Source organism: Aspergillus affinis (assembly GCF_023601865.1).
Source record: "Aspergillus affinis strain CMG 70 chromosome Unknown NODE_15_length_407527_cov_87_040692, whole genome shotgun sequence".
NCBI lineage: Eukaryota > Fungi > Ascomycota > Eurotiomycetes > Eurotiales > Aspergillaceae > Aspergillus > Aspergillus affinis.
In genome coordinates, this window is record NW_026515796.1 from 172,368 (window position 1) to 195,371 (window position 23,004).

The 23,004-nt window shown below is 52.9% G+C and overlaps 6 protein-coding genes across 6 annotated transcripts; 2 read left to right on the forward strand and 4 right to left on the reverse strand.

The window, feature by feature from the left end:
• Positions 1 to 3,076: 3,076 nt before the first annotated feature.
• On the forward strand, positions 3,077 to 7,708 carry KD926_002715 (uncharacterized protein; the record flags this gene model as incomplete). Its single annotated transcript, XM_053097181.1, has 1 exon — positions 3,077 to 7,708. One exon carries the CDS (start codon positions 3,077 to 3,079, stop codon positions 7,706 to 7,708), a length of 4,632 nt encoding a protein of 1,543 aa, XP_052958806.1.
• Positions 7,709 to 8,587: 879 nt separating this feature from the next.
• KD926_002716 (DUF4246 domain-containing protein) lies at positions 8,588 to 10,596 on the forward strand (the record flags this gene model as incomplete). The annotated part of the gene is made up of 3 exons (XM_053097182.1): positions 8,588 to 8,721; positions 8,780 to 9,923; positions 9,994 to 10,596. 3 exons carry the CDS (start codon positions 8,588 to 8,590, stop codon positions 10,594 to 10,596), a joined length of 1,881 nt encoding a protein of 626 aa, XP_052958807.1.
• A 426-nt stretch (positions 10,597 to 11,022) lies between these two features.
• KD926_002717 (uncharacterized protein) lies at positions 11,023 to 12,221 on the reverse strand (the record flags this gene model as incomplete). Its single annotated transcript, XM_053097183.1, has 2 exons — positions 11,023 to 11,990; positions 12,047 to 12,221. The coding sequence occupies 2 exons, from the start codon at positions 12,219 to 12,221 to the stop codon at positions 11,023 to 11,025; spliced, it is 1,143 nt and encodes a 380-aa protein (XP_052958808.1).
• Positions 12,222 to 13,750: 1,529 nt separating this feature from the next.
• Positions 13,751 to 15,237, reverse strand: KD926_002718 (annexin; the record flags this gene model as incomplete). Its single annotated transcript, XM_053097184.1, has 2 exons — positions 13,751 to 15,138; positions 15,213 to 15,237. 2 exons carry the CDS (start codon positions 15,235 to 15,237, stop codon positions 13,751 to 13,753), a joined length of 1,413 nt encoding a protein of 470 aa, XP_052958809.1.
• Positions 15,238 to 15,807: 570 nt separating this feature from the next.
• On the reverse strand, positions 15,808 to 20,881 carry KD926_002719 (uncharacterized protein; the record flags this gene model as incomplete). The annotated part of the gene is made up of 4 exons (XM_053097185.1): positions 15,808 to 18,543; positions 18,905 to 19,133; positions 19,340 to 20,733; positions 20,837 to 20,881. 4 exons carry the CDS (start codon positions 20,879 to 20,881, stop codon positions 15,808 to 15,810), a joined length of 4,404 nt encoding a protein of 1,467 aa, XP_052958810.1.
• Positions 20,882 to 21,758: 877 nt separating this feature from the next.
• KD926_002720 (histone H4) lies at positions 21,759 to 22,877 on the reverse strand (the record flags this gene model as incomplete). The annotated part of the gene is made up of 2 exons (XM_053097186.1): positions 21,759 to 22,060; positions 22,601 to 22,877. The coding sequence occupies 2 exons, from the start codon at positions 22,875 to 22,877 to the stop codon at positions 21,759 to 21,761; spliced, it is 579 nt and encodes a 192-aa protein (XP_052958811.1).
• Between the last annotated feature and the right edge of the window lie 127 nt (positions 22,878 to 23,004).

Genomic DNA, 23,004 nt, shown 5'->3' on the forward strand with positions numbered 1-23,004 from the left:
TCTAGTCAAGAGGGTCCCCTATCTCCTGTTGTGTCATTATCATCATTTTGTCTTTTCTTTTTCTAATTGATCTCTTGTCTTGTATCACGAATTATTGGCGTTTTCTGTGTTTTATGGGAAATTCCACTGTTGCATTTGAATAACCATTGTGACCATATCAAAACCCCCGGGTGGGAAGATAGAAATGTACTGTAGTCTGGCTTAGATTTGACGTCTTCTGGAATCAGCGTATGCATCGGCGACCAGGGAAATGCTGGTAAAGAATTGCAACTAAGGCGATCAACAATCTGATCGGACATTTCTGAATCTGGACAAAGAACCGAGTAAGTCACACAGATATGCAGTCATCAATAACTGGCCCTTTTTCTTTTTCTTTTACCAAAAAAGAAAAACTGTACTTGAATGCTTGCAGACAAACCATGGCGTGGTCCGGTATGACGGTGTCACCAGCATGACGGCGGCCTCGTGGAAGGACACGACCAGCTGAAAAACAGTGCATTTGGTTCCTGCAGCAAAGCAGCGCCCGGTCGCGCGAAAATCCCACAGTCTTTGGCGTGCTCGAGGGATTTCCCCGATCGGATCTGATCGACATCCAACAATCACTTGTGGTTGCGGAGATCTGTCTACTTCTACCCCCCTCGCCCTCGGTTCTGCGAGGCCAGTCTGTTCGCGGTTTTACACTAGACGAGGCCGTACCCAATCTGCTCGCGTAGAGCTGACCAACAACTTGGTCTTTGTAGGCCAACCCGTGATTGGCATCTTGTCAGCATCGGCGGAATCGTGTCTAGGCTTGTTCCGAGACTCGCAGCGGCCAGCGGCACAGTGATCGTGTTATGTAGACGAGACGCGCCTGCTGGTGTCGTGCTGGGATTTTTATTTAAAATTATTCCTTTAACCGCCGTTCCCCACTAGGATCATCAGTGACACCGGTATCACCAGTATCACGAAAGGGCCATTGCTTTTTTTCTCTGACGAATCCGGGCCCTGTAGTGACCATCTTGCTTGTGCTAAACCGGGCGGATAGAAAGCCCATGTCGCCCCGCGCCTGGCCGTCAAACTCACCGTGTGCGTCCGTCAATCATCGACTCCTCTGGACCTCGTCGTCCACTTAGCGGCGGATCAAAGACCCACGGCTCAGCGACTCCACATCTCCCGGGCTCAGATTGAATCCATTCCTCGTACGGCGTATGTACTCCGGAGTACTAGGTAGGGGATTGCTCACGGCTCCACCGTCCTAGGTCTCAGCTGTTGTATACCATATCGCCTTGGAGCATGGTGACTGGTTCGTCGGCGGTTGAACCGTTCTCATTTCACAAACCGCCGTCTATTGCGACAAGTGGATCAAGGATTCAATCCGTGGTTCCGCGAGGGAGTCAGTGACAGTGACCGTGACCCCTGAACGTTGCTCAATGTCTGGCTCAATGATGGTTCGGGGCGAACCTTCCAGGTCCTTTTGGCTTTTTACACTGTAGTTTGTAGACGAAGGTGATAGAAGGAGAAGTCGGACTCGCCGGCGAGGATCGGCAGGCGGCAGTCAGTGACCACCACCTGACTTGGGCTGACTGGCGCCCGGCCGTGGAAAATTGTCCGAACTGGCTGGAATCACATCCTCCCCCCAGCTGTGCCCTGCTGCAGGACCTACCCACTAAACACCCATGGTTTGATTGTGATGGTTATTTTTATTCTCATCCTAGCTGTTGCCTGCATCTGCTATCGTCCATGATGCATCTTCCACTTTCCCGATTCCCCCTCGTCTTTCAAGGTCCTGCGCCAGTGGTCGATTCTGCCCACGACGGACTTCCCGCTATCTCACGCCACTGACTGGCATCGTAACCTGTCAATTGCCTCCTCGCCCCAAGCCCCTCCGGAGTATACTGGACCTTGCCAGTCAGGAGCAAACAAACTGTCCCGTCAAAGTGGGTCGCTTTAGCGACTCCATTCCTCTGCTTTTCGCCGCGCACGATCCTGTCACCTTCAATCCAGTCAGGGTCAAGAGTCACGACCCTGGGCGCTCAACGCTAATGGCGACTACTTCGTACCTTGTGCACTTGGCGATCCTGGGTCGTGTTATTTTTGTTGCTATTTGCTTTCTTCCCACGCTTCATGCTATTGATAACGAGCAGGACAAGCGGCTGTTCTTGCGCCAATGATCTTCCCGGTCACATCGGTTCTCACCTGGGGACCCGACGTCGATCGCACAAACCGCGCCAGGATTTCTCGTTACGGTCTCTATATGGACCGTTTAACCTACGAATAGGCACGGCGCTCCCCCACTACACGGGGCCGTCGCAACGGGGTCAGAGTTTTTAGCACTGGTAATCCTCGGCCTTGAAAAAGTCCAGATCTATCCTGGTCAGGTCAATGCTAATGCGTGAACCATTTCCCTCCTCCCCCCCCCTCTCTTCTTTCTATATTCTTCGATTTCTCCCTGCAGCTTGTTTCTGTTTTTCTTTTTCTCTCTTTTTTCTTACATGATCCGGTTTTAGGTTATCTCTGACGTGGTCGTGCAGACCCAGCTTAACACTCTTTTTGGCGTTTTTAGCCACTGTGGACGGTGACCCCATACTGTGGCGGAGCGGGTGCATCTTTTTTATTCATATTATCTTTTTTTTTGGGCTCAAAAATAAGCGACCTCATAATCAATCCATTGCCGTTGACTCTTCACTCTTTTGTTTTTTTCGGCTTTCACTTCGTTCCAGAATTAGAGAAATTGGTTGTCTTCGATAAACTGCTCCGGCTCACGCTGCTTGATTTCCGTTTTTTAAATGCCGTTCCACAATTGAACTAGACATTCCGCCGTTCATACGGACTTTTTCTTGCCTCCTGTCTCTTGTCCCAATCATATGATGGTACCTGCGGCTTCTTGGACATCTTTTGATTCATGCTAATTATGATTTTAAGGTGAGTAAGGTTGCTGCTATACACCATCCCTTTAGCTTGGAGCTCAGCTCATGGACACAGTCGCTTGGAATTTCTCCATTAAGGACGGGATGATTCCAACCCCATATTACTTTTTCAACCTCCGCTGGATTTATAGTCTTCGGACTGGAAATACCGACGGCCGTCAGGTAACACCATGTCGTCGCACAAGCCTGATGGCGGCCGAATACCCCGGCTTAGGGGTGTTGCATCTCAACCACGAAGCGTGTCATCGCCGATGATTACTGTAGCAGCGAAGCCAACGGGCCTTCCTATGCCGCCAAGGCCGCAAATTGATCCCTCAGTCCCTTCTTCTAATAGGACTAGCAGACTACCCTCCTTGACCGTGGCTGAAAAGAGCCAGGGAGCGCGCTCAAATCCTTCCAGAATACCATCTAGTCAGGGTCTTCAATCGTTCTTGCCCCCGAGGGCGACTACGCACCCCCTGCCATCGCCATCGGGACCTTCTGTGTCCCCTGATATAAACGCTAGCCTGGGCTTGCCGCAAAGCTCGTATTCAGTGTCAATCTCTTCGGATAATAGTCTGCAAAATTCCGCTCGCAGTCGGCCACGGAACGTTCTCCGAAGAAAGTATCCCACAATTGGACAACATACGGGAAAAAAGCAACCGGCTACTATGCAAGGCACCAGGCCCGAAAAGCTGAATGTAATAATTCCAGATGATGCTCAGTCCAGCAACGACACCATGGACTCTCCTCGGTTCTTTGACAGCCCGGCGCAGTGGAATCACCTACCTTCACCTCCGTCCGCCGTTCGAGGGAGGAATGTGAGTAATACTCCGGAAAACGTGTCTCACGGCCCTAAAGAGCTTGCTAGCCTTCGAACCACGATAAACACACAAAACCTACCACCACCAACACCAGGGTTTGCCTCCGCAAGCAGTCCCTCGACGAGGTACTCTGGATCTCCCGGAATATGGAGCCGGACTTCCACTCCGACATCTTTGTCCTCGTACTCCCCGGGGATTGTCCAACCGGTTAAATTTGGTTCCCGGTTGAGACAGCCAAGCCCATCTCAAACAAGACTCCCTTCTTTTTCACCTCGGATACAGCAGACCCCGTCACCGAGCAACCCACTGAGTTCCGGAGAATTCAGACCATTGGTCCCGACCCAGGGCGCAGACTCAACCACTACGTTGGTCAAACCTGAACAGAAAAGCCCAGCGACAGAACCTGATGTTGGGAGGGCTCCAACCACCGGCAACGGGATTGTTCAACGCAGGACATCGATTAAATCTAACCTTCCCCGAAAGTCCAACGTGCTAGCTGAATCAGGTCGCAACGCACCCGAACAGAAGCTCACCAAAGTCGAGCCACGTGGACCGTTAAGGAGAGGGGGAGCTGGAGGGCTTTCACTAAACACGACACAGGTGCCGCGGAGACCAAGTAGAGATGGAACCCACCAACTGGAATTGGAACCATCACCTGTGGTCCAAAGCAACTTATCCCCTGAGACAGTGACCGGACATAAAAGACGTGGGTCTGTGGAGAGTTCAATCGCTATCGACAAGTCTCCATTGTCAGTCAATCAATCTGCCGCTACCTCCGTGGATTCATTACATTCTAGGACGTCCTCCCGAATTCCGTCCCGCCTTCCACCATCACCGGAGCTGTCCCGCAAGCTACCTCAGAAAGCAGCAAAAGAATCGACAACACCTCAAAATCCTGTTAGTCCGGGTAGAGCTCGCCGATTCGGACTCTTCTCTAAGAAGTCTAAGCCAGAGCTTGATTCAAAAGCATTGGATGAGTCTCGCCCCATTCGTAAGGGACCAGTTGCTGGAACTGGTCATGAGGGGTACGGCAGATATGGACAGCGTGGACGCAAGACAAGTATCAGCAGCAACAGTGGGGTTCGTGATCGATCGACAAGCACGACCAGAAGCGTGTCCAAATCTGTATCAAGCAGTAAAGGGAGTGACAGAGGCCGATCCGACTTGGGGCTGGATGACTTTTTGCTTGACCGCTTGGAACCCGTGGTCATACCAGGTGGCGGCATTGATGGGACAGCCCTGATACGAACGCAGAGCGAACAGAGTTCAAGTGGCCTCAGCACAACGTCTACGATGAACATGGTGCCGCGCTCTAAACCATCGCGACCTCCTGGTTACTCTACAGATTCTTTAGCTACTTCAACAGGGACTGTGGAAAACGCCCGAGGCAGTTACCGAAGAAATAATTCTCAAGGGGAACTCAACCAGAATCAAGTCCCTCGCGGTGGCTCTTCGAGCTTCTCTAGCACTGGTGGTTCTGGATCGAATGCGGAGCGCAAGGCGTCACTGGCCGATATCACACAAGAAAAGCCGCTGGCAAATACGGTGAAACCATCCTCGTCTGAAATTAAGGTGACGAACAGTCCTAAAAAACAAGAGAAAAAGTCACCGAAGAAGGGTCTAGGCTTGAAGTGGAATTTCTTCCATAGAAGCAACGATAGCACCGCGCACAAGGAACCGGAGCCACTGGCTTCTGTGCCTCAGCTGCAGGCTGCGGTATCGACGGTAAAATCTCACCGACCGGTTGCACACTACGCCTTTGTGGATACGGATTCCGACCCCTTGGAAGATATCATTCACAATATTGAGGACTCGCCTCCGACAGAAGATGACGGGATGAATTCTCCGGTTGAGGTTCCGGCAGCTTTGAAGATCAGGAAGCCGAGCCCATCTATTCTTCTTCCTTCGCCACCGAAACTACATGGTGAATTCGCCAGAAACGGCCCACCCTCGCCAAAAGTTTACTTTACAAGGAACCCGTTTGATCCAATCCCCCAGAAGCCGGTGGAGCCTACGCAAACCAAAGAACAAGTACCGGAAAAACGCACAAGTAGGCTGGCTTCAGTTGGACGCATCCCGCGTGTGGTGTCTAGGAGAGAAAGACAGCATAAACCCGCCTTTCAGTCCTTCTCACGGCCATTCAGTGTGACTGAGTCGCCTTCCCTAACAGCTATAGTGGACAGACCAGCGGAATTCTCACCACCTCGTTCCACACCCGAGTCCCAGAGACGCAACCCTCCGCGTGATCGGCACAATCCTGCATTTGATCTGACACAACCATTTGGGGATCCGACGAAGCAAAGCATTCTCGATTTTATTGCCGGTCCGTATTCGAAACACGAATTTCTCGCATTTTCCCCTGGCAATGACTCGATGATTTCAACTTCCAGCGAATCGGAGAGTCTGGCGGCTGTGACAGCTGTGATACCAAACCCGGGGTCAGAGTTGAATGAGGATGAGGTATGGGGGGAGTATGATGACCTGCTTGACCATGTCCTATCTCCCAAGAGTACGAGGTCCGTTTCTCCTGGTGAACACGAAGTGGAAGGAAAGCTTGAAATGGCAACTATGGCCAGTAGAGCGCTTCAAGCTGAACTGAATGGCCAAGCAGATAAGCGTGTGCGCTCGTCTTTGATCGAGAACCCGGCCTTGGCACTTATTCCGGCATCCCCCCAGTCAAGCAATGGTTCAGTTCACCTTCGGCGGTCCAGGATTGTGTCTGCCTTGCATTCGTCCATTGCCCCGTCTTCGCAGCCTTCATTCAGTGATATTATCAAGGCATACTGCGATGATCAGCCTGAGAGTGAAGCGCCTGACCAGATCGATCAAGCCACCGTTCCACCCGTGGATCAAAATTCTCTCTACCTTAGCTCTCCCTTAAACCCATCTCCGAGCTTCGAGACATGCCGACAACGGAACACCATTTTGTTCGATATAGCCGAGCGAGATCGAGAAGGACCCACGGCGCAGACAAACATTCGATCGGGATCGTTGATGACTAGTCGATGGTTGTCCTTCGGGAGGGTTCTGTTCAGTCCTGCTCACAACCACGTCAAGGATGGAGAAGACGAACGGATCCTGGTTGTGGACGGTCTCGGAAATGATGACTGGTCCTTCTACTGTGCTCTCACGTACCCGAACGCAGATGTGCATTGCCTGACCGATGGACCCGCATCTACTGCCTTCAAGCACCCTGCTGCCTGGCAGCCGCCTTCTAACCATCATACCATCCATCACGCGAGCCTTGAAGACCGATTTCCATTCCCGAAAGGGAGCTTCACAGTGACTGTCTTGCGATTCCCTGCTGCTTGTTCCGAGTTTGCTCAGAATAAAATCGTATCGGAGTGCAAGCGTGTGCTCCGCCCTGGTGGCTATATCGAGATGAGCGTGCTCGATCTAGACATGGTTAACATGGGCATCCGGACGCGAAAGGCCGTACGGCAGCTGAAGGAGAGGACGTATCTCACCGACCCCAACATCAGCCTGAAGCCTGCCAGTGACAGCATTCAACGGATGCTAGGTCAGCATGGGTTTGATAGCCTGCGACGATGTATAGTGCGGATCCCGACCGCGGGAATAATCGTCCGATCATCCGCCTCCTCGTCATCGACAGCCTCATCGAATCCGTCCACAATGGCCACCAATACTACTCCATTCACCGTCTTCTCCGGACCCTCAACTTCATCCGTGAGCGCCCAATCGAAGGCCCATGGAAAGTCCTCCTCCAACGACACTGATCTTTCGCTGGGAGATCTGCTGTCGGACCCGTCCCCTTCTCCTTCCAACGACGAATCCATCCGCAAGATCGTGGCCAAGGTCGGTCGCTGGTGGTACACTCGATGCTACGAAATCCCTGTTCTCCCGAACGGCGACGCCGATCTCAGCATCTGGGCCAACCGAAAAGTTGTCCGCGAATGTCAGAGGCGAGGCACCGGATTCCGGCTGTTAATCGCCTACGCTCAAAAACCGAGCGAGAAACGAAGAACCGCAAGTGTTTGATTTGATTGACTTGTTCTTGCTAGAGAAGACTACGAAACGTCTCATGATGACAATGATGATTTATGAACGATTTTGTTTTGATTTACCCGCCAAACCAATACGCTAATAATGACCGATCATCAGACAAAAGAACAGACTGGTTATGATATGATATTTGTCTTTGCATTTTGAAGCATACATCGGCGCTATATAACTGCTGCTTTATCTACATTGGTTCTTTCTGTTGATTTCGCTATGCGTTTTCACTTCTTTCTGTACACCATGAAGCCGGACTTTTGGGTGGATTTTTGATTTTGATTTTGATTTTGATTTCTTTATTCTATTGCATATGTTCAACAAGATGATACCATACCATATATGTCATGACAGATTCTATAATAATGCACAAGAGCGTTTCTCTCCCTCCACTCTCCATCTGATCTCCCAAATTATGAACTATAAGAACACAAATGCAGCAACCGAACCCAATACCCCCTGTAAAGCAGTACCGATCTCATCACGGCCATTCTATCTACTCGCGACCAGACAAAGCAATCCCAATGCTAGGGCAAATCCCATTTTGATCCACATTAGGTCACTATTATCAATTACGAACCAATATGGAAGACCAAATCTAGGCAGCTGGATCACAACATCCCTGGTTGTCGTTCGTCAACGACAGCATCAGAGCGTAAGACTACTAACATACTAGGCTCTGGGCGATTTTCTGTGTAGGTCTCTGCGTCTAGGCAGCCGAAGACCTACGAGGGACTGCCTACCACTAGCCTCAGGCATCTGCAGGCACCACCCGCTGCCTAGCCCCCACCTTCCCATATAAACCGTCCCAAAGACAACATTTGGAATAAAACTCAATTCTCTGAGAACAAACAAGCCGCTACAATGGCAACTCAAACCACGCGTTTCGACCTCCCTGGCTATAATCTGCCCTTGGATTGTGATCCGTGCAATAGAAGCCCCCGAAGATTGTTTCCCAACGCGCTTGATGTGGAGGACATCGAAGGCGGATGGGCGGAGTAAGTGTTGATTGCGAATCCCAAGATCATGCAAAGGAGCTGTATTAATCGTGTTCAGTCGGATATATGTGCATCGAGAAATTCTCATGATGCAAGTGATAGATACCATCACGGATAAACCGGATTGGGAACGAAAGGTACAGTACCTACCACCGTCATTCAGAATCTACGTGCCATGGTCCATGGAGCTCACTGGCTTCATTTCGCAGGTTTTCGACGACCAGATCGTTGCAAAATGGCGAGACGAGATTGTTGCCAGTGGTCAAGACATTACCTCTAAAATGATGGATTGGATCTTCGCGGAACTCCGGTGGAAGGCTGATCTTTACCGCGAAAAGGGCCATGTCGTAGCCTATGACACGGGGGTGGTGAAATCCGACTCGGCCATCTCCCTGCGCCTGAACAGGGCCTTGCGGGATGCAGTTCGTCCCTTGGAGGAGATCCCCGAGGAGAAGAAAGACTACCACCCCGGTTCGGACAACAAGGTCGTCGATCTGGTCCATCCGTCCTTATCCCCTGTGATCTACGGCCGTAGTCACATCCTGCCTGATCGGCTTATTGGTGTCGACGACTGTCTGAACAGTATTGGACAGGGTCAGCAGCTTGCAGTGCCTGAAAAGGTAAAGGATCAACCACGCGACAATGATTTTCGGGCCTATTATCCCCTGCAATGGAGTTCTCAAGTGGTTGAGCCGTATAGTCGGAAGTTTCAATGGATGCCCTGTGATGTGGAGTTCACTGAGGAGCAAGGATGTCGCATTGTCTCATACATCAACAATCTGCATCCTCAGAAGCATCGTCCCCTCTATGGAGTCATCGAGAAGATCCTCGAGAAAGTGATCCCTCTGTGGGATGCTACATTGACCAACGTGGAATATGAAGGAAAGCACCGGATACCGTATGAGGTAGTTGATCACCTCGAGCATCCAGATCCAGAGCCCCAGGAGCCTGAGGATGAAGACGACAACGAGGCGTGGGACGAATATTATGAGCGGCACGGCGAATGGGAAGATTCAACCCCGATCAAGCTTCCTGAGCCGGGCACGTTCAAACCTCGTCAGCCTGATCCGAAACGTACAATTGATCTGCGGAGGGAGTTTGCTGAGCACGGATTGCAAGTGATCGTCAAGTTGGCGAATATCGAGCTCACGCCCGAGAATCCCGACTATGATGGAGGATCCTGGCACGTCGAGGGACAATCAGTAAGTGAAAAAACCCCTCTCCCCCTCGTTCTTTCCCATCAAGTCCACCAAAATCACTAACAGCAAACAGAATGAGCACATCTGCGCAACCGCGCTATACTACTACGACAGCGACAACATCACCGAGAACCATCTATCATTCCGCCAGCGGGCAGGACGAGACAACGTCCAAGACGTCATCTACCCCCAGAACCAGCACAGTTTTATTTACGAGGTGTTCGGTTTTCCACGCGAAAACAATAACGACGATGATGCCGACGTCACCCAGCCCCTAGGCAGCGTGTCGACACGCGAGGGCCGTCTTCTGACATTCCCTAATATCCTGCAGCATCGTGTATCGCCATTCTCGCTGGCCGATAAGTCCAAACCAGGCCATCGCAAGATCCTGGCCTTTTTCCTGGTGGACCCGCATATTCGCATTATCTCTTCGGCGAATATTCCGCCGCAGAACGAGGAGTGGTGGGGGAAGATGCATGAGGTGATGGATAAGTTGCTGGGAAGTCGGTTGCCGGCTGAGTTGCGGGAAATGGTCAATGAAAATATTAACAGTGATCCGATCAGTATAGATGAGGCGAAGAAATATCGACTTGAATTGATGAAGGAGAGGAGCTCTGTGACAAGGGTGCAAAATGACCGGTTTGAGAGTGGAAGTTTTAACTTGTGTGAGCACTGAGGGGGGAATGGACTTACTGCATAATTCAGAAATCCTGTTTAGATTTAATATCGTTTAAGAAAGCTATATCAGAATGTCGTCTGGTTGCTGGAACATATTAAAAAGAGGAAGGTAAAGTGCGAGCATCAACCTCAGGCCAACAATTGCTCGTTTCAATTGCAGACCACCACTGCCCGAAATCTACACACTTTTACGAAACTTGGCCAAAGACACCAGAATATTTCAGAAATAATCAATTAGATATCCCGCTAGTCATAAACATAAAAAAGGAAATCCTATGATACAAGCTCACGATATCATCATCATAATAAGCCCAAGAATCAAAAAACGCTTCCCATCAATCATAAATTAGGCACAATAGTACCGAATCGACAATTTAATTCAGGGGTATCCATAACCATTTCCAATCAAACTGATTCGACGAATCTAGAAACGCTGAGCTCCGAGAGATCCGCGGTTATCAAGGTCAGAATCCACGCGAGGATCGGCCTTGTTCATGATGTTGGAGTCATGGGGACCAGCGGTGGTAGAACCGCCGTAGCCAGCAGAGCCGGTAGTGCCATAGCCAGTAGGGGCGTTGTAGCTGCTGGTAGCCGTGGCTTCGGTGGGGCGAGAGCCGTAGTCGCCAGTAGAGGTGGAACCGGAGTGGCCGTACGAGCCGGGGCCGGTGGTGGTGCCAGTGGTGCTGGAGCCCAGGCCACCGGAGGTAGTGGCACCAGCGCCGGAGTAAGAGTCGTAGCCGCCGGTGTTGCTGCCCAGACCACTGGTGCCAGTGCTGGTGCCGGAGTGGGAGCCATAGCCGCTAGAGGTGTTGTAGTTGCTCGAGCCGAGGGTCTCGTTGCGGGCGCGGTTGTCGCGGTCAGAGTCAACGCGAGGGTCAGCCTTGTTCAGAAGGTCCGAGTTGTGAGGACCGGCAGTGGAGGAGCCACCGTAGCCACCAGCGGTGTTGTAGTTGCTCGAGCGGAGGGCCTCGTGGCGGGCGCGGTTGTCGCGGTCAGAGTCAACGCGGGGGTCGGCCTTGTTCATGAGGTTGGAGTCATGGGGACCGGCGTTGCTGGAGCGAGAGCCGTAGTCGCCAGCAGAGGTGGAGCCGGAGTGGCCGTACGAGCCAGGGCCGGTGGTAGTACCAGTGGTGCTGGAGCCCAAGCCGCCGGTAGTAGTGGCGTCAGTGCCAGAGTAAGAACCGTAGCCACCGGTGTTGCTGCCCCGGCCGGTAGTGTCAGCACCGTAGCCAGTGGTGGTGCCGGACTGGGAGCCATAGCCGCCAGTGGTGCCAGAGGTGCCGGTAGCACCAGTAGGGCCGCCATAAGAGCCGGAGTGAGAGCCCTGGGTATCGTAGGAACCAGCGCCGGAGCCGTAGGTGCCAGAAGCAGCAGACTGGGACTCGCGGGCTTCTGTTGGTCGATTAGTTTTGAGTGCATTGGATAGGAATGTCATGGGATTGACGAACCACGCTCGCTGTTGACGCGAGGGTCAAGCTTGTTCATGAGCTTGGAGTCGTGAGGGCCATTGTCGGCACCCTTGGAGCTGGGGGAAGAGGAGGTAGAGGTAGGCTGCTGAGTGGATTCCTTGTTGTCATGGTGGCCGGTGACGGCGTCCTTGACCTTGTGAATGATTCCAGACATGATGATTGATTGGGTATGAGTGTGAGAGACGTTAAGGAATGGGTTGTAGAGAAAACTGGCTCGTTAGAATAGAGTTTGTTGAGTTGATGAAGATAGATGGATTGATTATTGTGAAAAAGGATAATCCCCTGAAGAACAAAGTCGAAGGAGACAACTATATACCCAGCATCCTCCCCCAAACCACGGCAAAAGCAGCCATGACGTAGCGTTCCCGCCACCAGCCACATCAGCTGGAGTTTGCCAGTAAACCACCTTGAAAATGTCCGGGGTAAAGCATCAAGCCTGACTACATAACCATGACGTCCACGGCGTCAATTCACCTCTTCTCTCCCCTGAACCAGAGGCCAGCCCGTTTCTACCCCCGAATGGTGTCATACCTCGTCATGGCCCAGACAAGTCCACGCGCGACGCCGGGTGGCTCCACCAATTAGCCCGGGCTGCCAGCGACCCTCACGGAGGATGTCCCCACCGCCAAAGATACTGGACCACTGGATGCCCAGGTAGCAATGTCCCACAGGACGCGAGCTAGCCCAGAGGGAAGTTAAATATAGAACAAGCAAAAGAGTACGGAGTAGGTAACCGCAGGTCGATATTCGTATTCAATGATCGACCTGTGGTAACTTGTATGTGGACTCAGTACGAGAGAACCAAAAGGACATCATCTCATTCCCACTACTGACAAGGACAGTGCAGCAGACATCATGCATCATCATCTTATCTTCTCGAGGGGGGCCCGCCCTTAATATCGATCAAACCCGCTAGTCCCGATAAGGTCATCCACCGCCGATCATGACTTCAGCCTTATGTGGCCTCAGGCCTGCCACTGCCCTCGCTTGGCTGACTTGGCTGGCTTGGCTGGCTTGGCGTCATGCCGTGATGGCGACAATGGACACGGTATTGCGAGATGGGATGGGTTGCTCTTTGAGAGAGAGGATGGATTCTATTGGATTCCTTGTTCTACAGTGTACATGCAGATCATGGGTGAGGCAGGTCATTTTACCATACACCTCGTATGCAAAATATACTTTCACGAGATATGTCTTGCAAGTACCCTGTGATCAAGTCCTACGTACCCTGTAGATCCGCACGTAATCGACCAGAGAATCAGAGTAACCTACAAACCAGTTTCACGTTGATGGCATGGACGATTTCAAGAAAAGCTTGGCTTCCAGGCACCTGCATTTCTCAAACCGGTTCACGAACTGAAGCCGAAGAAACGCCAACGCGTTGTATTAGGGTGACTGGTTACTACTAAAATTAAGAGTGATTAAGCCTTTTCTACAGCGTATGGAGTATACTTTAATCAATAGGACATATCAGTGGCATTATGAGAAACGAAGACAGAAAACCCCCTGGCATTAATCATAATCCCGGGTCCATAGTATCATACACATTAAGTGAGCATAGCAGTAAGAAAGAATCATCAAATCAATAAAGCCACCCATGTGGTATAAGAATAGTCAAAAGTCAGAGTGCGAAGAAGGAATAAAACAAAAATAGAAATGAAATGAAGTCACCAAATGCCGTGATCACTCCACCAGAGCCACCATCAATCGCTGGTAATCCCCACTGGTCTCGCCCCTGACCCGGTCCACCAAAGCCTTCTGGAATTTATGATGATAAGATCGTCGGACCTGATCCAGATGCGCCCGGTTCCAATGCACGCGCACGGCACGCACCACCAGTTTCTCGTCCTTGGTACCCATTCCCTCCATGCAGTCTTCCAGCGCGACCGCATCACGCATGGCTGGGTCCAGCGCGCCCCGCAGAATATGCAGGAGAGCGTCTTTTATGTGGCCGGAGAATTCCTTCTCGACGTGCTTCTCCAAAGGCGTGTTGTAACGCTGGCCGTAGACCTGGTGGATGGCGCGGAGCTCCTCGTTCGACGAGCGAGCGAAGATGCCGCAGACCTCCTCAACGTTGTTGGTCATTCGGGCGGCGGTCGCGGAATGGATAGACTTGGCCTCTTCCTCAATCATGCGCGGGTCAAGAGGCATGGATTCTTCGTGGCGTTGGCAACGGAAGACGGTCTTGAACAGCCCCTGGGTCTGGAAGGAGAGGTCGCTTTCCACGTCTTTCTGTAGAGAGCGATTGTAGGTGCGCTGGTACGCGGACATGATGGCCTGGAGATCGGCGTTCGATCGGCCAAGCAGGATGTCGTTGAGCAACCATTCCTTCGTGCCCATTCCTTCCACTGCATCCCGGGCACAAGCGACGTCGTGAGCCAGGGGACCGTCAATAACAGCCAACAGGCCCTGACGAAAGTATCCGCTTGTTTCGGACTTTACGTCCTTGTAGAGATCGCGACGAATATGCTCGGTGTAGGTCTTGCGGACGGCTGCCATCTGCAGAGGATCCAATTTGCTGATCGTAGCAATCAACGCCTTCTCATCGGTGCCGAATCCTTTCATCGACTTCCGGAGGGCGTCTGCCTGAGGACGGAACTCGCCGGGAGCGACCTGACCGGGCGTGTACCCGAGCGACGGAATAGCGGGCTGGCTGGGGAACTGAGCTTGTTGTGGGAACGACGGAGACGGGTAGGGTTGCTGTCCCTGGGGACCTGACATAGGTGGCGCCCCGTGATGATGACCCTGATGGTGACCCTGAGGGTAGCCTTGAGGCGGACCATGCGGAGGACCGGGAGGGAATCCATGACCGCCCTGATATCCGGGGTAAGGAGGCTGAGGTGGGCCACCGTAAGGAGAGTGACCTTGTGGGGGGAAGTTGGGAGGCTGGCCGAATTGCTGAGGAGGACCGCCGGCATTGGGATACAGAGGGTTTTGAAAGGCGGGGTTTGGGTGGCCCTGCTGAGGGTAGGGTGGGTAGGGAGCTGCTCCTGGTGGTCCTCCAAAGGGTTGTTGTCCCGGATGCATGGGAGGACCCTGAGAAGAGCCACCGTAAGGAGGGTAAGGAGGTTCTAGACACACGAAGAAAAAAAAGTCAGTAACTGAAAACAGTGGGAATTGCGGGGTAGGAGACTGCGAAACATACGGTTAGGAGGATATTGATGCGACATGATGAGATTTATAGACACCAGAGTTGTGGATGATAATGACAATTGAATGTAGGATTGTAGACAAGTCGAGGAGGAAGTGGAAGGACGAGGCAATATTTATCTGGGGAACGAACGCATCGCATCTCTTACCTGTTCGTCATGGTGGCGCAGCAGTGGGGACAAGGCTCATTCGCGCTTTTCTAGAAGGCATCCAGGCATGGCCACACGCCGGTTCGCTGTGGCTGAGCGGTGACAAAAGTCATGCTACGTAAGTGATCTTGCCGTAAGGCCAGATTAAATGCGCGGAGATACACTCCTCACCAATGTATTCCTAGGTATAATTAAAAAAGTGGCGCAGTCCAGGCGGAAGAAGCGGATATCACGAGGTTCCAGGCATCGACGTTTGGTTGCCTGAGATTGGAGAGCATCACGATGAAGACATCCATTCATTCATTAATCATTTCAACATCATACACATACATACATCATGTGGCCCATATGGCTATGCAATGGTGAGCATCAAATATCAACCTGGAAATCAAAGACGGAACAGACAGAAAACACAGACACATCCTCTCGCTTCCTCTCCCTCTAAACAATCTCGCCCACCACAAAAACATGCGCCCCGGGAAACAATCCCGTCGAACCAGCATAGCATCCCCAGTACCAATCGTCATTGATATTCTCCGCCTCGGTAATCTCGGCTCCCCGCGGAAACATCAATTCGTCTTGCATTCCGTCCTCCGGGTACCAAGACCACAGAGCATGAAGGATGACCCCCACACCACCATTTGGGGGGAACCGACGAGTCGAAGGATTCGAGGTGGCAGCGATGGGCGTCGATGGCTCTGAGGCGCTGTGGTAGGATCCGTTCCGATCGCGCTCGAGGTTCGTCCACGGGGTGCGTACGCGCGAGGCCTTTTTGCGTCGCTCGGCGCCTTCCTTCCAGCTCCAATCGCCCGAGGAAGTTTCGCCAGACGGGGTGCCTGCGGCAACGGGCGAGGCCGATGCAGAGGATGAGTGCTGGACATGTTCGTCCTTCAATGCGCGACCGCCAACCAAGTCGCGCACAATCACCCGTTGTTGGCCCTCCTCGCGATCTTCAAACCCGATGACGACCATCCGATGACCCTTCAAACAGCGTCGCCAGCCATTGTGCCCGTTTTCCTTGCGAATCTTCCCGGTCGCCACGAGTTTGAGATAGCAGTTGGCGCAAATGTCGTAGTCGCCGTTATTGCATTGTAAACAATGGAATCGGAGGACCGACGGAGGGATCGGATGGGTGCAGATATCGCAGTTGGTCGAGAAGCTAAGAATCTTGAACGTTTCGCGGTCCCCGGGTGCCGTGGGAGGAGTTGACGAGCCGGTGCGTACTTCGCTGGGAACCGGTGATGGTGTCGGCAGGTCGGAGCGACCGTCAGCGGCCACGCGGCAGATCGGCAACAGTGCATGCGTGCAGCATTTTCCTTGGTTGACACATCGATTGCAGAATCCCCAATCGCCTTCGTTGCAGTCGTTGCACTTCCAAAAGCAGTCATTGGCTGGGGATTGGCAGATCTCGCAGAAAAGCCCGGTCTGCAGTCTCCGCGCTGGGTCGTCGCTGGTGACCTCCCTGCCGTCTCGTGTGCGACGAACGCCGTCCACTGGCCGTTTGTACTTGCAAGATAGCAAGACATGCTGAGACTCAGCCGGTGGTGTAGGCCCGCCATTAGAGATGGCGCAAATTCGTTCGTAGTTTGCTTTAGCAGACGCGCCAAACCCGGCCCAGTCCAGACAGCCACGGCCTAAGCGGTAACATCGTAGACACAGGTAATAACCGCCGTCTTTGCACTGGAGACACTTTTTATGCAGGTCGTACTGGATATTCGCCTTTCCGCAGCGGTCGCATGAAATAGACGGTTCGACATAGGATGCTGCCATCTGTGAGGCAGTGGATCGTGAAGACGACGGCCGAGATCGCGCATCCTGCCTACCGGGGCTGTTCACTTCGGCAGCCAACGAACTTGTCGTCGATGGGTTGGTGATGATAGGCTCTGGACGTCGTGGGCTCGGAATGTTTTGCACGTTCTGTAGAGGCGACGTAGCTGAAGCAGGAATGTCGATCGACTGTCGACCAGGCCGCTGCCGTCGCAGTTCCCTGTCATTCGCCCCAACCACCCATATATTCGGGACGCTTTGCTCGGATGCAGTTGCTCTCCGTGACCGTGGAGCCATAGAATCGGACGCCCTCGCCCGCTCAGAGTATGAATTGCGAGGGCGCTCCGCAACCATATCACCTGACGACCTCGCAGCCGGTCTCAACGAGACTTCTGACGAGGATGCCGGGTTGACAGGGACTGGAGACGTCCTCCGCCGACTGCTTCCCTGGTCCGACAGCCGTCTCTGATGGCCTGACTGGTCCGATCGCGAAACGAGCGGGTCCAACAGATACGGCCTCGACACTGGCGGATTTCTCGGGGATTCACGAGGCGACATCGTTGACGTAGAACTGGACGGGGGAGGCCTTTGCACCGACTGCGATCTCGCACGAGGCCGGGACGAAGCCTGCGACGTTGTATCACCGCCCTCCTGTCTCTGCTGCGATCGCGACCGCAAGCGATGTCTCCGTCGATAAGCGTCGGCAATCCGCTCACTCAGTTCCTCTTCCTGGCGTGGCCCCAAGTTATCCAAATCAATATCCTCGAGCAAGCCCTCCTCCAGAATCTGGCGCAGGATCTCCTCCTCCATTGTCTCAGTATCCGACAAACTTAGCAACGACCGCAAACTACTCTGATGTTCAATCTGCCTCGTCCGGCGCGACGCATCCTCCGGTCGTAGTGCGCGCTGTTGCTGTTGTTGTCTTCTCGCGGCTCTCTCGTCCTCCCTCCGTCGCCTAGACCTCGCATCCTCATCGACACTCTCGGCCCTCCCGGAACGACTCCTCGACTCCCTGCCTGTCCGTCTCGCATCCCTCAAACTCAAGTCCCTCACCTCCTCCAACAACCTGCGGTCATCCTCGTCCTCCCTACCACCAGACGCACTCTCCGCTGCGGCGACCGGAAACACCGAATCCCCGTGCTTGTACTTCTGAGCGATCTCCTCCCTCTCGTCCTCGGGCTTCGCTCGCTCCGGGTTATTAGCGAGGACCATATCCAGTAGCGTAGTGACGGTGGCATTGGGACGGGTTTCGCGCACGACAGCGCGACATGAGGGGCAGGTGAAGCGCGGGGAGGACGATGATCGGCGACGGGCGCCTTGCACGGCGAACCATTCTTTCAGACAGGAGCCGCAGAATGTATGCAGGCAGTCGAGGAGGGTGAGGGGTTGGTATAGAAGGTCTGTGCATATCTAAGGGGGATGGAGTGGGTTAGCATTTGAATGGATAGATGATGGGCGAACCATGGTTCAGGTTGGAGGTAGAGATAGGCAAGTTGATGGGTTGAGATGGAATGATTTGAACTCGAGGCCACGCCGATCGGGTCTGTCTTCTCTGTCGCAACTCAGATGAGTCAAGAGAAATACATAGTTATCGTAAGAGAGCCACCGCAGACAAGCGACAAACGACCAAATCGACAGCGACACAGAAGAGAAAAGAACCGGACGAACGGTGAGCGGTTCCTGGATTTCCCACCCCACGTCTGCTCCCTAATCCCGAGTCCCGACCCGACAGGAACAGGAATTAATTTCGAAAAAGAAAAGATGCACCTACCGAGCAAGTGAGTTCTTTCTCAAGGTCCCCCAGTCCGGGACCACTGCGTGGTTCGGTCTCCATGAAGAAGAGCAGCCAAGAGCTGAGGGGAAAATGGGGGAAAGAAAGAAAGTCTGGAAGGCAAGTCGAGTGGGCGAGGAAAGGCTGCGGATCGATCTCGGCTGCTTCTAGTGCTTTGGGCTCCACCGGCTGGTATGGATCTCCGCATAGGGCTGTGGGTATTAATATTCTGTCGATATTACTATAGCCTATAGGAAATAGTAGAGGGAGCGACCAGATGGAGTAAAATGACCGGTCATGATCTGGAATACTGAGACGAACGATGGATCGGAGGAATAAAGAACAGACAAAACCAGGTTTTGACAGGCACAAAAAGACTCCCGCTTAGAAAGAGGCCACAAGATTCCGATGAAACACGACAGTCCAACTGCCTACTCTTTGCCGAATTTCTCCTTCTCCCAAAACCAGTGGTACAGGCTCCTCCACTCGGCAGCCTCGTCTTCCACATAGTCGCCTACCATCTCCGCCGTCTCGTTGGAATCCGACCAGAAATCTACACCGCTAGGTCCGCTGGTCGAGGTCATCTCGACCGCCACGTTGCCCGTATGACTGCCCAGGATCCCTCCGGCGTCCTGTCGCGCCTTGTCAGCGAGATCTCGGGCGCCATCTCGGGCTGCATCCGCCCACTCCTCGGCCTGTTCGCGCGCGCGTTCGATGAGTTCGTCAGGCGTCGGGTATCTCCTCAGGACCACGAGAAGGAGATAGTAGCTCTGGACGATAGCAGAATAAACAGCATCTTTCGCTAGCATAGTGAAACCGTGGGAGAAGAATCCCTTTACTACCTCTCCAGACAAGCCGGCGTAGAGCGCCGAGATCCCGTCCGTTCGCGCGATCGCGATCACGTTCGAGATAATTGCCGGCGTCAAGAAAATTCCCTCGTCGGCATCATCCTTCTCGCCGCTGTCTGCACTCTTCGCAGGAGTCGACAGATTGGAGCCCGTCACCTGGGCTCGCGTCTTGGCCATAGAGAACGGGTAGGTGACCGTCGACGCGGCCGATTTGCTGATCGCAGCCAACAGGAACGTAATAATGGCCGACGAGGAACGACCACCTCGCTGGGCCCGACGAAGAAACCCGTACTTGAGCACTTCATTCAAGAAGAAAGTAATCGAGGGATTCAGGGTCAGAATCAGCGACGCCGAATATCCCGACCAGAACCCCCTGAGCCCCTTCTCCGCCTTGATCTTCGCCGCAATATCCCTGGTGCGCATCGAGGCCTGCGACGTCTGCTTCCGGGCCACAATGTTCGCCAACGGCGTCGTGAACAGTTTGGCGAACGCGCCCGCCAACACGCCCACCGCTAACTCGTCCAGCACGGGAAGCACCGTATGCTTTGTCCGCCTATTCGCACCAAACCGCGCATTGATCCTCCGTTGCCGGAAGAACCCATACGCCAAGAAGAAGAGGAACGAGTCCGCAACAGTCTTCACCGTATCCTGCGCCAAACCGGTGTAGAAACTCCCCAGACCCTCCCGAGCGTAGATCTTGCGAGCGGCATCGACGAAATCGGTATATTCTTCCGTGTCTTCTTCGGTGTCGTCCTCGCTCTCAGATTTCCTCTTCCCCTTCTCCTTCTTCCGTTGACTCTGCGTCTGCAATCGCGCGATGATCAGACTGAGCGGGTAGGTGGCGAGGTTGGAGACTGCTGCCCCGACGGCACCGGCAACGGCGTTCCCCAGCGCGGGGAGAGCGGGGCCCCGGAGGGCAGCGGTTTTCCAATCTTCTCTAGGAGGAGTTTCTTCGTAGCGGTGGTAGAGTTGATACGTATCCTAAGATACCAAAGTCAGTGTGTTGATTATGACAAGAGGCAAGAGATGCAAGATAAATCACCCTGTCATTCGACAACACCACGCGAAGAGAAAGAAGCCATACCAGCTCGGGATTGTACGAGATCTTGTATTCGGACATTTTGCCCATGCACAGTGCGAGGTCAGACAATCGTTTGAATCAATCGTTTGAGTCGATGAGTTACTTCGCGGCTTGAAAAGCTTCCAAACAGTCAAATATGCACAATAGCGACCGGGAACAACTGTTGTGTTGGATAGTGGTTACCCCTTCACATCGAGGGTGTTAAGTATTCGAACACGCCGAGTCATACGGTGGAAGTATCAGTCACAATGGAACGATCCCTTAGAGATGAAAATACTAGAGGAAAGCAACGCACAGGAAGGTGCCGGCGGATTAAAACCATGCCATCGCAGCGACCGAGGTTAATCGCCCTCCTTCGGGGGAGCAGATGATAACGTCATGCTAACGTGTGGCCCGTGCACGCAATGGGCGGCATGTGATTTGTCCCTCCTTCCTCTTCCAATCTGTCGTCTGCTTACAAACCTAGATATCCATGGATGCACAACTACGAGCCTACATCAAACAGCAAATGCAAGTTTCGAATCCGCTTGGATTTGTAGTCCTAACCTAGTAGCTAGACAGGCACATGGTGTCTACAGACAGTAGAAACAATCCAGCCATTTCTTCGTATCCGAACCCATAACCCAGTAGACGTAGATAAGATATCATTCAAGAATAAACCAACCCAACCATTCCGAACCCCGTTCCCAGTTTGTTGTGAATAAAAGAAAAAGAGCAAATCCCAGTACGTTTGTTTCGAAGCAAAAAGAAAACACCGCAACCATGACCGTTTATCCGATCCGGCCGTTCATCCGTCCACCCATTCATCATGCCAACCGAGCTGACCCGGCAGCATTCACCAGTTGAGGCATTGTCAAGACACGATGAAGATGTCGAATCGAAGATGAAAGTAAGACAGCCAGTACAGAGTTGCAAGGCCGATGATTTAGCCACCGAAACCGTAGAGGGTACGGCCCTGGCGCTTGAGGGCGTAGACGACGTCCAACGAGGTGACGGTCTTACGCTTGGCGTGTTCAGTGTAGGTGACGGCGTCACGGATGACGGACTCGAGGAAGGACTTGAGCACACCGCGGGTCTCTTCGTAGATCATGGCGGAAATACGCTTGACACCACCACGACGCGCAAGACGACGGATAGCGGGCTTGGTGATACCCTGGATGTTGTCACGCAAGATCTTGCGGTGACGCTTGGCGCCACCCTTGCCGAGACCCTTGCCACCTTTTCCACCTGTTGACAGAGTTCAAGTTAGCATATTGTCTTTGTTGGGCTAGGTAGGTTGGTGAGGGTGATGGTAGAGGACGGTATCCTGAGGCAGGATCGTGACATCACGTGGCCGCCAGGGGTGCAGGAACAACGATAACCTCACGGGCGATCACATCGAATGAAACCTGGGATAAAAGCGGGAACGCGGATTTACTTACGTCCAGTCATATTGTCAAGAGGTTAAAATATTAGATTCGGATTGAAAATCGATGGAAAACGATGAAGATCGTGGATGGTAGATGAAAGACGCGACGCGTTGCGGGTCGGGATGCTGAAAGGAGGAGTTGCAAGAAGGAAGAAAGGAAAAAGGGAACGTCAAAAGGGGCGGTGGTGGGAGAGGGGCGATTGCTTAAATACGTTTGCCGGGGCGGGCGGCAAGCGAGAGTGATTTGGGCCTTTCTTTTCCCTTCGAGTGACTAAGCCTGGGGAGGTGATCTAGAAGGGTCAAAAGCAATGCGGCGTGTTGATTGGCGGGTGCCGGCTGGGAAAAAGCGCGTTATGAACGACCGCTTTCCGCGCGCTGATTCTGGCCCGTCCGCTCGGGCAGGCAGCGCTCGGCGAGCTGCGCTGCGGGATCGCGGCCGGGTAGGGTCACGTGGAGCTTGGCATGTTTTGCCGCTTTGCACCCTTCACTTCGACGGTATAGTTCAGTCATGTCATCCATCCATCCATGGTATTTTGTCTTCCATGAAACAGCTCTCCGGCAATGATTAAAATTTTGTGAGATATCAGAAGTCGCTGCTAAGAACTCGGCTCGAAGTGAAGCGCCTACTTGACTCATGACAAATTGCGACCGTTCCTGTCTCAACATGCTTATAGTTATACAGGTACATAGAACCTAGACTTGCTGTACGGTGTTTACATCCCAAGAGATCATTTAAACCCCAGTAAAGTCAGTACTTATGAAA